Source organism: Xiphias gladius, chromosome 16 (genome assembly GCF_016859285.1).
Source record: "Xiphias gladius isolate SHS-SW01 ecotype Sanya breed wild chromosome 16, ASM1685928v1, whole genome shotgun sequence".
NCBI lineage: Eukaryota > Metazoa > Chordata > Actinopteri > Istiophoriformes > Xiphiidae > Xiphias > Xiphias gladius.
In genome coordinates, this window is record NC_053415.1 from 3,392,777 (window position 1) to 3,407,779 (window position 15,003).

General features: G+C 38.3%; 1 protein-coding gene across 1 annotated transcript in view; it reads left to right on the top strand.

Moving 5' to 3' along the window:
- The first annotated feature begins 14,225 nt into the window (after positions 1-14,225).
- Positions 14,226-15,003, top strand: part of LOC120801336 (inactive dipeptidyl peptidase 10-like) — a 201,847-nt gene continuing 201,069 nt past the window's right edge. Inside the window, exon 1 of the mRNA XM_040148211.1 lies at positions 14,226-14,285. Coding sequence (XP_040004145.1) covers positions 14,226-14,285 — 60 coding nt within the window. The remainder of the gene's footprint in view (positions 14,286-15,003) is intronic.

The following is a 15,003-nucleotide window of genomic DNA, read 5'->3' on the forward strand; positions in this document are numbered from 1 at the left end:
ATGTATCAAAGGAATGATGAAATCAGAAGATTACCAAGGCATTTTAGAGCAAAACTAGGTTTGAGGTGAAGGTCTTGGGTCTTTCAGCAGGACAACGACCCAAAGCAGACATCCAGCAGCACAAAAGAATGTTTGAAAAGGAAAAGATGGACTGTTTTATACTGGCCAGCAATGAGTCCTGACCTAAATCCCACTGAAAACCTCTGGAGAGAGCTGAAATCTGCCATTGCAAAAAGGACTCCTGCAAACTTAAAGGAGCTTGGACGCATAGCAATGGAAGTGTGGCAGAAACTACCAGCAGACAGGAGCAAGAAGCTTCTAGATGGCTACAAGAAACGTTTAGAGGCTGGTGTTATTGCAAAAGGTACTGCAACCAAATATTAGCGAAGGGTGCTGATAATTGTGTCTGGGGTACATTTTGTGTTTGTATTATTTAATTATTATAAAAGTTTAGTTTTTTTTAATTTTCTTTTGTTCAGTAACCTTGGACATTTTATTCAAACACTGGCTATACAAAATTGGTTAGTTTCCAATGATTTCTGAAGATATTCTAAATTCTGTACTTAAAATTCAGCGGTACCAATAATGTCAACCAGGACTGTATGTGCAGCAATATTCATGAGTCAATGTGTGTTGTACGATAAGATGTTTTCTTCTATTTTGAGACTCTTCAGGGGGATGCTGAAATATAAGTAGAACTTGAAGTAGCTAGAAATGTAATGAAAAAATGTTCACTGACAGTGAATAATCACTTAACAAAGACACAAATCTAATCAACCTTTAGCTTCCTTACATATATTGTCATCTGTTATTTGATAAAGCAAAGTGCTTGTGAAATGTTGAAAACAGGTGTCATCATGATGTGAAGTAAACAGTCAGTATCCCTAGGATCAGCTTTTATACACTGGGGGGCATTTAGTCATTTTTTGAATATTACTTTTGACAGTCATATTAGGCTAATCTTTATGATCTCCATGAAAGGTATTTAATTATTCAGTGCTTTTGATCAAATGCTTGATGTCTCATGGGTGGCAGAAATTAAACTTTAAAGGGGCACTTCATCAAAAATGTATAATTTTTTTTGAACTGTTTTGGATCTTTAATCTTACAGGAAATTGGTAAAATGTTGAGCTGTGTAAGAAGTAGCAAGTTAGTCATTGAAAAAAAAAACCACATCTGACTTTGACTAAAAAACATACTGACTGAGCTATTTTCTACTGTGTTTTTATGAGGTGAAAATAACAGATCTCTGCATTTTTCTGATATTTATGTCCCAAGTCAACCTGATTCAGAACTCTCAGTGTGACCATGCGTGAGCTGTGGTATATGGTCATGCATGTGCTGCAATAATAAGAGGTCATATTTATTATCAGTAACTCTAGACAGTATCGCCTCTCAAGTCAGAGTTTGGCAAACGTTAGGACTTCATTCAGTTATTGCCGTCTTTACATTTTGTCTCTCGGTAAGAAAATGCTCAGTGTTATGGTTCAATTGGAAATCTGCCATCTGCAAAGTACTGCAGATGGCATCAGATGTTCCTTTTGTTTCTGAAGATAAGTGAAGCCGCAGACATACTCATGGCTGGACATTATTTGAACCCAATGTGCAACCAAAATTTAAATTTTAGAGGCAGTTTACCACCAACACTATTATATAAAGCCCAGTTTTTTTTTCATTTCATAACGGTAACAAATGCATTTATGGCTAGATTCCTTATATTGAAATACTGTGTGACATAAATCATGACAATTGTCCTTTAAATATTATTGATTTCTAATTTAAATGTTTGCTGTTGCTGCCCTGAAGGTTCACAGAATTTTCCTTTTTTCATCATTCTTTTCCAATTGAAGGAAAAAACAAAATTTCATTAGCGCAAAGATATCCAATATCACTTAAGTGTACCATACTGCAGTTCAGGACCCTTTCTGTGTTTAAATTTGGAGTAACAAATTGTACTGTAATTGCTAAACCAACACACACACACACACACACACACACACACACACACACACACACACACACACACACACACACACACACACACACACACACTCACATCTTAGAGCACTGGAGTGTTTATTTCTTCAGGGATTCCCTCTGAGCCAGATCTAATCTATGTAGGAGGATGGATTAGGTTATAGATTATTAATCTAAGGATGGATGGGGAGGATGAGCTAGTCGTGCCTACAGGTTTTGGCTCTGCCACTGTGAATGCTGAGAAATTGATCTGCAGGTTGCTGCTTGGCTAACCCTGGTCTATCATGGAAAAGACATCCCACTGTGCCTCCGGGGAGCATTCCTTCATGTCCTGGTGAGCAAGAGAATAAGCATCTTCTAACATCTGCACCATTTATTTTCTGACCTGCCCTGGCCTTGTTTGCATAAAGCCGGGGGAGCAGCTACTGCCTGCAGAGGATTAAACGGTACCTCCTAATTGTCAGAAAATGAAAGATGAGACATAACACCTTGATCTGTTTTTTATCTTGTTAGTCAGCATCCCACTATAAGCAACTTTATTGCCTTTTCAATTCCCCCTCTCTTTTGCGCCCGTCGTGTCATGGAGCTAGATGAACTGAGCAATCATGAGCAATCGTTGCCTTCACTCTAAACACTTTTCTCATTGTGGCAGCTATATTATCTGTAGTAAGGGTTGCTTCCCTTGAGAATGGATTCATTTGAAGACATCCCCAGCTTGTTTGAAGGAAGATTGGTCTACAATGAGCCCGGACCTTGGACATGGGCGGATGCATATGTTTGTCTCAGGCAAGAGCGATAATTTTAGTTGAGAACATAGTTCTTGTCGTAGGAGGAAGACCATGTCATCGTTAGTTTAAAAAGACAGTTTACACAGTACACATAAGGATTTCAATTTCTTTTTAAAAGGAAGTGATAAGTCATCACAATTTTAAATTATAAATATATGCTGCATACATATATCATTACTGAATTAAAAGGGTCTAACTTTTTGACAAAAAGTAGTTATTCACATAACACCGTTCACATTGTTAACATTTTATGTTGTTTTTTATTTATTTATTTTATTTATATATATTTTATTTGAAAAAAGGGTCTAATAAAAGGTTCTATCTTCAAAGACATTCTCTTACTTGGTTCTTGCAAAGTCAGACACTGTTTGAAATGAAGACAGAAGGACCAATATAATTCTTTCCCTTTATCTTGTTGCTTCACTGCTGTGTGAGTTTAAAAGAGCCGAGAAGATGTTTTGAGACTTTTTAATTGGCTGATTTTATTATTTTTGAATGACAGTGATACAAGTTGAGACATTTTTATTTGCTTAACACTTGGTGAAAAATGTATATTCACAATTATTTACCATGCAAGACAGCAAGCTAGCTAATGTAATGTTAATGACATAGCTCTGGCTAATGTTTGATAGCGAGAATTAACGTTATTATTGGTAACTCAAGTTACAGTGACTACTTTAGCAACTCTGTCTCCTAGAAATTCTGTTTGATTTGCAACAGCAAACATTTTCTGTTATCACATTGAATATAATATTGTATATCATATTGATACTTAGGGTATCGGTAACTTTCTGAAACCGACAATCTGACATTCACATCCACAATTTCTGTCACTAGCTCACTTTTTTCATTTGTCACACAACTGTTTCTATCACTATTCATGTGAGCAAATGAGTGCAACAATATGAACGTCTTCCAGGAGAGACTGTCTGAAAATGTGTACCTTATCCCCATTTTTAAGTGACATCAAGTCTCCCCCCTCTCTATGATGGCCACCACTCTGCATTTGAGTGTGGCTGTTTGGCTCAGGTACAGCATAAATACTTTTGATTTCCACAATGGTTGGAAAGCACGTCTTACAATCTAGTACTGACAGACCATATACTGGCCCTTAGTAATATAAAAATGTAATTTTTAGGAGTCAGGGTTTGACTTGACATGACAGCAAGTTGGGGTGAACTTTTAATATTAAGGAATCTGAGATTAATTCAGATCATTTACCGGCTAGAAGTTTTAAATACCAACTTTACCTGCTCCTAACTGGGTTTACAGTATTTCCGTTTATGACTTGTGTACCGCAGCAGGTACATAATGATGATAGTGAGTACATTCAGAGTTCAAACATTGACAACGATCACCAGGCTGAAAGCTTGTCGAGATAAAAACAAGTTAAAGTAGATTTGGAAGCAGAAAAGATACCAGAAAAGCGTCAGAAAGAAGAACAGCAGACAGAGGGACAGTCAGACAATCGGACAAAAAAAAAAAATGTAGCATAAGGAGTGAAAGCATCAGCAGAATTTGTTGCTTTTTCTTGAATTGTAATGTTAGTAAACCTCTATGGACTGCATTGTCAGTTCAAATCATTTAGAGAAAGCCTTTAATGTTTTGGTGTAGAAATGAAAAAAATGCTGCTTAATGAGGCCAAATATCTCATATTATGACTCCTTCAGTAATTAATACAGCGATTTTAAGTAATAAAACACAATAAGACTGCCTTAGCAAACAACTTCCAGTAACACTTTGAATTTTAATTCCAGTGCTAGAAAACTCCAGTTTTAAAATTTGATAGGATTTTGTTGTTATATATTTAAAGTACCTTTGGGCTGCCTGTTTCTTTGACCAATAGTAGAGAATTTTACTGCATGGCAATTTTGCTATCTAGGATATAAAATCTTTGAACCTCAATATCTCAAAACCATTCAGAATGCAGGTAGGACCATATAATTCCAAGGTATATGTACATATGATACATCTTTTTACTCACATATTCTGCTGAATGTGAAATCCTGACATACACCATGCACAATAATATTATAATTATTTTTTATCAGTATATACAGTAGCTGGAGACTGTCCTCGCATAAAAACCAACCCAACAGGTCATTTGTGCAAGCAGATTATTACAATGTTTTATTGTTAAGCGACATCTAGCGGTTCTGTGAGACAACGTCACTCAGCAAATGTCCCAAAACAACACATTTACTATAGTTTCAAGTAACAAAGCCCTCTAGTGTCTGTAATAATGATGACGGGAGCAAAGGAGGAAGTCAGGGGACGTTATAGAGCTACAAATCGGGGGGATGGATGGGTCGACAGAACATTGGTCTTTAACACGGGAGACTGCTGTTTGTTTCCCATTTCAAAACAATATTGTTTCTTTCAACTGTGACCACATAGTTAACCTTAACCATGTGTTATTATTTTAACCATTACGACAAAGGTCCTCTAACCATAATGAAGTACTTATTTTAACCCAAACCAGGATCTTTTCCTAAACGTAACCACATTTTTTTTAATCCCAAACCCTTACCATTGCATTGTTACATCGTAAAGTTATTCATTTTTCCACACTGATTTTTAACATTTTATCTGTGACATACCTCCTACCGCTGTGGGGATGTTCATTCAGGAAATGCTCATATGGGTTGTATCAGAGGATAGGGACAAACGACCAATGGGGTTTTTTTAGGTTGGAGGACTTATTGAGTGGGTGCCAAAGTTGAGTAGTTACCAAAGTCATTCTTGGGAGTAAAGTTTTAATGTTCAGATTTTACCAGATTTCAGTGAGATTTTCAGACTTTACACTCAAGGCATACTTTCAGGGATATGCTAATGCTGCAGACCTACAGTAGGGGACTGTTGAGAGGATTAGTAACAAATACAAACAAAATAATCATAAGCCTCCAATAAATATAGGTATGTGGTTTTCTCTCCCCGGGTGTAATGCTTTGATTTTCAGCTGTATATTTTGAAAGATTTTATTCTCTAGTCTCTAATACTTGATGAGAGAATTTGCATCTGTTCTACATGACTGTTTTTATGACTGTCTTGAATACGCTAGTAATTATTTCTGCCTCTTTTGAAACATTTTTACACCATTTTATCAGCCAACAGAGAGACAAAGATGTCAAGAATGTGAGATATTTTTCCATTAAGATTTTAAGCTTCCATATGTCTGTAATCTACGATTTGCTGTTTTTATATTATGTACTAATTTCTCAGTGCATTGTATTGTATTGTACTCCATTCTATTCTACGCAAATTATATATTAAAGTTATGGTTTTATCTGTATAGCCTGTGTGACCTACAGCAGTTGACTCAAAATGATTTCAGTACTTTTTATTGTTCCATATCCACTCAAACTAATTGTGTATAATTATGTTTCTTTGATTGTGTTAATATCAAGACAGTACTGTTGGCCCTTGGTCTAATTGCCAAACTTAATTGCTCATTTCTCCCATCATCCTCATAGGCCCTACACCACATGGATTCATCACTGAATGCAAATGTCTTATTTTGAGAGAAAGTGAGCATTATGGCACTGACCTGTTGGGCCATTGCAGCACATTATGGCTTTGTAAAGTGACAGCGCTGTGGCGTATTATAATAATTAGGAGAGTGGATCAGTAAAGGGTGAAGCTGAAAAGAGCCACAGAGAGCTTGTTTGAGCCACAATGACCTGCTTGATGAGCTAAAAGGGCAGTTTACCTGCTAAAATGGCTTTTTGTATTAGCTATCTGCAATTATTGGCATGGTAGATGAAGAGCTACAATGGCCCCAGAAGGTATGGAGAGATACAGTGTTGTTTAGTCTTAAAGTTTGTGTCTGGGTCTGTGAGTGAAAAAATTACAACTACAACAAACACATTTCATGACAGATGTGCTTCCTCTTAGTGAATTGACTGTTTGCTAAGCCCCTTAGTCACTGTTGCTAAAGCTGTTAAGCTTTCTGCTCCTGTATGGAACATAAGCAGTTTACAATGATAACGCTGGAAAATTTGCCATTTGAAATTCTTTGTGACTTTTGAAACAATGGGTCCTTGATTTCAGGCAGAAGGAAACAAAAGGCAACTTCTCATTTCTACCTTGTAACTGTTGACTGTCCAGGGAGCTCCAGGGAGTTGGTTGAAAACACTGCTTTTTTCATGTTTCCTGCTGACTAGTTCTTGAATCTTGTAAAACTGTTCTTAAAAATGCACACTCCACTGTGATGAATTCACTGCGATGAATCCTAAAACAATTCACAGCATCCTAGGTGTGTGAGGGAGAGAGAGAGAGACACGTGTAGACGTGATGAGAATCAGACATGATAAATGATTGATCAGATGATCCATTTGTCCAGACAAAGTAGCATTGAATAAACTGTACACTGCAAGTCAAAAAGGATGCAGGTGAACTCCTTCGATGAATCCTTTAAAAAAACAAGAGAGATGGCCTCCTGTAAGAGAGAGGGGAGGTTTGGGCTTGAAGAAAACATTGTGAAATGCTACATAACAATGAATATTTTCATAATCATTTTGATCATTTCATCTCACCTTAATTGGCTACAACAGCAGCTTTTGCAATAGCTATAACTAATAACATACTGATACAAAAAGGTCCAGAATGATGGGATTCCCTGATAAAGAAAGCGCAAAAAAGCTGCACTGACACAACAATGCAATACATGTAATAGAAAAAATGTTGTTTAATAAATAAATACATGCATGTATGTCTCAATTTCATTTCTATATATTGTCCATCAACACCCACACAAAAACTTGCTCTGCATTTTTTTCCTGGTACCAAAAGATCAATGTTCACGCTGTGGCCTAATAAATATTGTACTGTATTGTATCTATTGTATTGTTGTTGCTTTAGCTAACAGGTGTTAACTGGCTAAGTCTGGTACCAGTTGTTGAGCTTGTTACTTTAAGAGGCGGAGGGTTTGTGATTGACTTAAAAGAGAGAGAGTGGTGACTACAGGGGTGACTGGGGCTCAGGAGGTAGAGCGGGTTGTCCACTCACCGGAAGGTCAGAGGTTCCAGCTCCTCCAGTCTGCATGTCGAAGTGCCCTGTGGCAAGATACTGAATCCCAAATTGCCGCCGATGTATAAACGGTGTGTGAGTATGTGTGTGTGTGTGTGTAGAAGGTGCCGTATGTATAGGAAAGAGTGCTGTATTAATGTGTGTCGAATGGGTGAATGTGGCAGTAGTGTAAAGCCCTTTGAGTGGTTGATAAGACTAGAAAGGTGCTATATAAGTACAGTCCATTTACCATCTACACCACTGTCATGAAAAGACATTATGTCATGAAAAAGTGACATAATGAAATAAGCACATTTTTAAACTAAAAATTATATTTTGAAATAAAAGTGAAGCCCTAAAACTCTGTTATTATAAAAATCAGAATGATGAAATAACATAATAATCAATTGAAATGTAATAATTTTTTAGTTTACAAATTATTGTTTCGTTTATTTATTTTACACCATGTATCCATGTGATTATTTATTTCATTTATTTATTTGATATTGAACACTCTGGGTCTCCATGTTAGCTCAGCTATTGGCTGCTGCTTAAGAAAAAAGCATCCCTTACTGATCTATCATTAATGCAATAACTGCTCCTGAGCCTTGGCTACTCACTCACATGGTATTTAGATTTTGCTACCAAATATTTTTCCTCACCATCTGTCCTCTTTCCTGTTGTGAAAATAAATAGATGCTAAAATTGAAAGTACATTCCCACTTCATGGACATGCTTTCCCTCTATGAAGGAGAAGCTGCCAGCTAAATCATAAATACGGTGTAAAGCATGTGTCACTATCAGCATCTAAGGGTCCCATTGTTGCGCTTCTGTCCACAGGATAACAACTTGCATCACACACTCGCTTGCAAGTGGCCATGAAGATTCGGACAAATATCCAGTTTCCTAGCCAGGCATTTCTTGCATGTAACCCAACTGAGTGCAGCCAGTGGAAGGATGGGAAGACTTAAAATCTCATTTAGAGGCGATTCCAGGGACAAGGTGAGCGAACCGCAGAAATTATGACCCATGAAATCAAGGTGCGGACAACTGCCTCCACCAGGCCCCATCCTCATTACGAAATCTTAAAAACCATTCACAGAGACCTCAGGCCCGAGGAGAAGTGAAATTCATCCTTGAGAATGTATACTAGGGCATATATGCAGGAAATACACAATCTTGACATGGTCAGGGTGTATCATAAATGCCAGTAATCACTGTGTAAAGTTTTTGAAGTTAGATGAAAGGGTTTCTGTGGATGCTTTTCATTTAGTCTCTACAGGTACAAAAGCAAACAAACAAACAAACAAAAAAAAGACAGGTAATCAGACACTGTCGAAACTGTTTAAAAAATGCAAATTGCTGGCTTTCGGTTTCACAACAAAGAGTAAACAGGGACAAGTCTTTGCATGCCACTGAGCTGTGATGGACTCTGTGAGATGAGGAAGCTATTTCCCCTTCAAAGCAAATTGAACAGAATTGATTCCATCCCATCCTTTGCAAGAGTGGAGCTTCAAAGAGACTGTTTCTCCAAGTCCTCATAACCAGTGTCATCTTACTGAAGCAAGGCAAATCACTCGTGTTGTGTGTATGATCCAGTCCCCAGTGAACATGTAGTTAATTAATTCCTCTAACAGACAATTAGTCTCCTCAATCAAATCCTTTGGGTACGTCTGAATTTGGATAAGTCCAATTTCCCACTAAGGCTAATGATTAATCACATTGATTGCCCGCTGTGTTCATACATAACATTTTTCATCACTTCAAATAGTTGAAGCCTTCTTCTCCTTCATCCCACAGTTTTGGTCATGCATAATGATTTACACCACAAGCAGCATTTTGGTTTATTAATAGGACTCATTATGTAAGCTTATTAAACTTTAAAGCCGATCACAATGCATATGTATGATTTCACTCACTGAAATCCGAACATTTTAGCATTTTTATTTACGTATCAAATGACCCAAATCTGCACCGCAGGACTGTTCATGTTGCGACAAACACTTCAAATGTGTATTATTGCAGAGATCCAATCATAGGTCAAGAACTTTGATTGAAAGAAGTATGCACATTTACTTAGCCCTGGGCCATTTAATATTCAGGGTTACCATGTTTTCACTCCCATACATTGATGCTCTAGAAGACAGGAAAGAATGGGACAAAAGCATGTTCAAAGGGAATAACATAAGGGTCACTTTTCAGGTCAGGAACAAGGGAATTTAATTTCTTTTTGGCATGATTTTACAGAAATTTAATTCTTTGAGTTATTCTTCATTTTTGTACGAGACCTAACACACTTTTTGTAAATCGCTGTAATATCCCTCAATGTTTGAACTAGCGTTGCATGAAATGTTCCCAAACATGAATAAGGTTTTTCTTTGGGTTTTTTTACTTGAAATGAATAAAATTCTAAATGAATGCATATTGCAATAGAAATTGAACATTGCTCCGTCCAGCAGGTTATTGGTTTTATTTTTAGACACCAATATGTGCATGCAGCGCCTATTGTTATACTCCAAAGAAGCATACTTTTAATGGAATCTCTATGTTATATTTGTATGGCTTAGGCTACAGATATCCGTAGATTCAAGAACCCGAAAGGATGGAAGGATTGATAAGTTAGCTGAATGAACTATAACATATTGATTCTTGCTTTCTTAGCCACAGCTTTTGCATGTGTCTTCTTTATTTAATGTGAGGCTCTCAGGAATTGCTTTAATGCTCAGCTCTGTCAGTGTGAAGAGAAGGCAGGCCGCCATTCATTTAGTTGGTTGAATCCAGTTTTGCCTGTAGGTACTATTTATCTATTACCCACATCCACCACTCACTTCGCATTGAGCACTATGCACACAATGGTGCTTTGTAGTCATTGAAAGAACCTATTACATGATGCATGCATGCTCAGTCATGCACATCACCCGTGGTGCTCTGCTTATGGCTATATAAGAGAGGAAATATTACTTATTGAAGAGTGATATGTATTGTATCTCAATGCTCTTTAATTGTATGCACCAACAATACAGAGGAGAGCTTTTTATCACTGAGATGTGCCCATGTACACACATTTGCACATGGATGCAAGCACACATTTAGTAATGTAAATCATGCATGTGTATCTACTATATCTGAATATGGTTGTTATTGAATAAAACGTTTCCCAACCTTACCTGTTTTTCACATGTCAACATTAAAGGAACTAAGAAATAAAACTCTTATTGTTAAAGTTATCCAGTGGGTTCTGAAATGGCTTCATCAAGCACTGAAAATATATCGAAACACTTGGAAAGCATGTCATCCTGAAGCAAAAACATCAACACAAAATAAAAGTGATGAAGTTTTTCAAGTCAGTGATTTTTAAAGGTTTTCATATGCAGATACGGCGACAGTAAGACAGTGAGACAGATACAATGCGCGTACAACTAAGTGCAAGATACATACGCACTCAAAGATGCTCACTCCCACACGCCGCCATATACGCATTCATACACACTCTCATCATTTATTCAGGCATGACAAGGAAAAGTGAACCTGAAATTGTTGTTTTAGTCGCAGTATACACATCCCCTTGCATGAAATCAAGCCCAGGCATTTACACCGAGCTCCCTTCACAGCCTATTAATTCATCTGCCAATACACGGCTGCACAGGGGAAGTAATTACAAGAAAGTCTGAACATGTATGAGAAACCACCTAAAGTAATTTATACCTGCCTGACATATTAAGTTCTTTTAGCTGTATATAATCACATGACCTTAATTAGCACAGTGTAGCCTCCTTCTAGAAATAGCATCAACTCTCCGGTTTACATCAAAGCTTAATGGCTTAAATACACTTGAATATGATATGGCTCTATGCTGGGAATTGATACACTGCAGACTGAGACAAGAGCATGCAATAAATGAATACAAATGAATAGCATTATCTTGTGTGGTGTTTGGTCTGCTCCCCATATACAGACATTGCTCTGCAGCCTCAGACCCTTGTAGGGGCAAAAAGCTAGTCAAGATATAATAGGCAGGTTTTCTGTACAACATCCCTCTAATGAACCCCTCAGGTAACAATGCATGATGGGAAACAGATGTGCTACAATTGTTCAATTAACCCCCATTCCTTTGATACAGAGGATACCTGAATATCTCAACATGTTCAGCCATAACTATTTGCAAAGCGGGACACAGGGAGACATGCAGAGAACAGAAATTAGACAACAAAAGACAGCAAAAAGAATGGAAGGCAGTTTTTTTCTTAGACAAAGAAGCACAGCTGAAACACCATGACACCAGAGGGCTGTGTGTAATTTATCAGCTTCTGAAGGCCACGGCAGACACATTTACTCACTGTGTCATGAAGAAACATATTTCTCCCCTGCCTGTGAAATCACCTCATATCAGTGCCTTTCCCCTGTAACTGAGAGTTTCCCTAAGCTATATAATAAGATTGTGTCCCTGTATGCCATACCATCCATGATTAGGGTATTTTTCAATGTTAATTTCTATTATTTATCCACAGTGTCAAGAATGGTGAATTGAGAAGATTTCTATCTGACTGTACTATTCCTGAGGTGTATGATTGTAATATCCATTCATTCTATTTCTCATTTCACAGATGTAAGGACGACATTACAGTTCTGCAATCATGGACCAAAAAGGTTTAACTTCTGGACACTGGAGTTCCAGCTATGTGTGCAGCAATCAAGGTTTAAAATGACTTAAAGGTGGCAATTTTCCTTCCTGTGGTGTTTTAGTGAAAGTAGATGGAGTTATGAAAAATTTGCTTTAACAGTTAGCAACATAAAGACGTTAGCCAAAAGTCATAGAGAGTAAAATCAGGTGTACATTATTGGTTTTTCAAATCAGCTGGATGCCCCATGATTGGATGAAGCATCACTTTTATCCTTCTTAGTCCCCCATTATGTGCAGGCTAATTTTCGTGAACTAGGATCTCTGGTCAACATCATGTATTAAAGGTTTCTCTGTTTGTAACTATGCACCACTAAAGCTCTGTGTAAGCTAAAATGATGAGAACCTTGAGGCAGCCCCTCAATTTGTTCACAATTTGAAAGCTGTGTGGAGTTGAGGGGCCTTAATGTCTGTTCAAATTTGAATACCTTTTCTAGTCTATTTCAGCTGATATTATGTTTACTTGGTGCATATACTGTACTTGACTAAATTTGTGTTTAATCAAATTACCACTAATTAGTTGATGCACAGCAAACTTGCAGTGTGGACTGTGCATAATGTGAAATTAAAACCATCTGAGGGATATTTGTGAGTTATGATTTTGGGCTATATGAATAAAACTGACCGGAACTTGAATCAGTATTAATTTTTGCCACTTATAGGCAGCGGAACAACACAACACTGACATTTCAATCACCTTAAATCAGTGTGACTAGCATAGCAAAGAGTTGCCTATTTGCACATTAAGCAGACATGGAGCAACATTAGCATTTTATTAGGAGTTGTGTTTCTGCTGACTTGACAAATGTTCTGTTTTGGTCTCAGCCAACCCCAGAATGAAATATCTGGCTCTTTGGTTGCTAACTGATCCACCATATTTATCATGTCCCCTAATAGCTAGTCGCTAATGTTGTTTGTCAGCTGTTTGGTGCCGAGCAGGTAGCGTACACTGGGCTTTTCTTCTTCACTGAAAAGATTAGCCTGGGCTTTAAAGAGGGCAAAAATCCCCAAAGATCTGAGTGAAACTGTAAAGTCGGGTGGTAACTCTCTCTGCCTCTGTGGCTATGAGCAACACCTTTTATGTTACACATAACCGTTTGATCCATTCTTAATATCAAAATATTGATTAGTGCAACTTTAAAGGCCAAATGTTTGACACACAACAGAGATTGGAAACAGCAAGGGGTCAAATTTTGCCCTGGACCTTATTTTCAGGTTAATCCAGTCCTGCATCAATATTACAAGGTGTTTTATCCGTGTGTGTTTCTAACGGTGTCTGTGTCTATAGAATTCATTTAATTGCTTTCTGTACCATGCTGCCCATTAGATATCATTTGAAAACCTAGCTATGCACTGGTTATTTCATGTATTTATTTACGGTACATATGCATACTTTATTGGCCCTATTCCTTTTTTTGCACTTCTTGTGGCTTTTTGTCTAGGAATGCTGGCACAGACACCGACCTTGTCATACTTCGACTTTTACTACCCTCTGGCCACCTCATGCAATTCCTGCGGTCGCCCCTGGTTACCAATCATCACCGGTCATTTGTGCACATGGCGCGCTGCGCTGCGCTGGGCTGCGCTGGGCTGCGCTGCGCGAGGCACCTACAGTAGCTGTCAGATGCGGTCGCGCGCCTCAGCCGCACACCGAACGAAGACCGTAAACAGTGAGCATCCCACGCGGTAGAGTTAGAGACGGGACTCGCTTTGCTTCTCTCCTCTGCTGGTTTGTGCCACCTGGATAGGAGGACCACTCGTGCCGGCGTCCCAAGATGAACCAAACCGCCACTGTATCGCATCAAGTTAAATGCCAGTCCACGAAGGCCATCAAGGTACGCTTTATCAAGGATGATTCTTAGCTGTAATGGAATTATTCCTGTTTTATGTCGCTCTTTATCAGCAGCAGCTCTGTAACGGCTCAAAACTTCGGCGCGGGCTTGGGGAACGGCTATGCGCATTGACGCGCAGCACTTTGGAGATGGTTTGAGGACAGGCATATCAGCATCCGCCGTGATAACGCGATGGAGTCACGGCTCCTATTTGAGGCAGTTTCATTCTGACACGAAAGTAAGCAAGTAACCTGGATCCTCTGGCCGGGTTTGAATGGGGAAGCTCCAGTTCCTGACGTCCAGTGTAAATGTAGTAGATGAGCCACGGACTGGCGCATTGGCGAGATTTCATTCATATCACGTCGTGCTCCTTATTATGATATTGTCTGTATGGGCTGAAAAATGAAATGATAGAGTCTCCCTTAAAACAAAGCACCGAGTCCCACAGAGCTGAAACCAATAAAGGTATGTGATGGTATATCAGCTGCTTAACTTTGCATAGTCTCAGGAGATCATCCTGATTTCCAACCTGTTGTTACAATTAACAAATCGCAATAACATGTTCACAAGGAGGTTCCAGGAAGTGTGTGTGTGTGTGTGTGTGTGTGTGTGTGTGTGTGTGTGTGTGTGTGTGTGTGTGTTTTAAGATAATGGGAAATAGTGAGAGGACAGATGGTGCAATTAACACCGTCTTTTTCTGTCTCAGTCACGATCGAGAAAC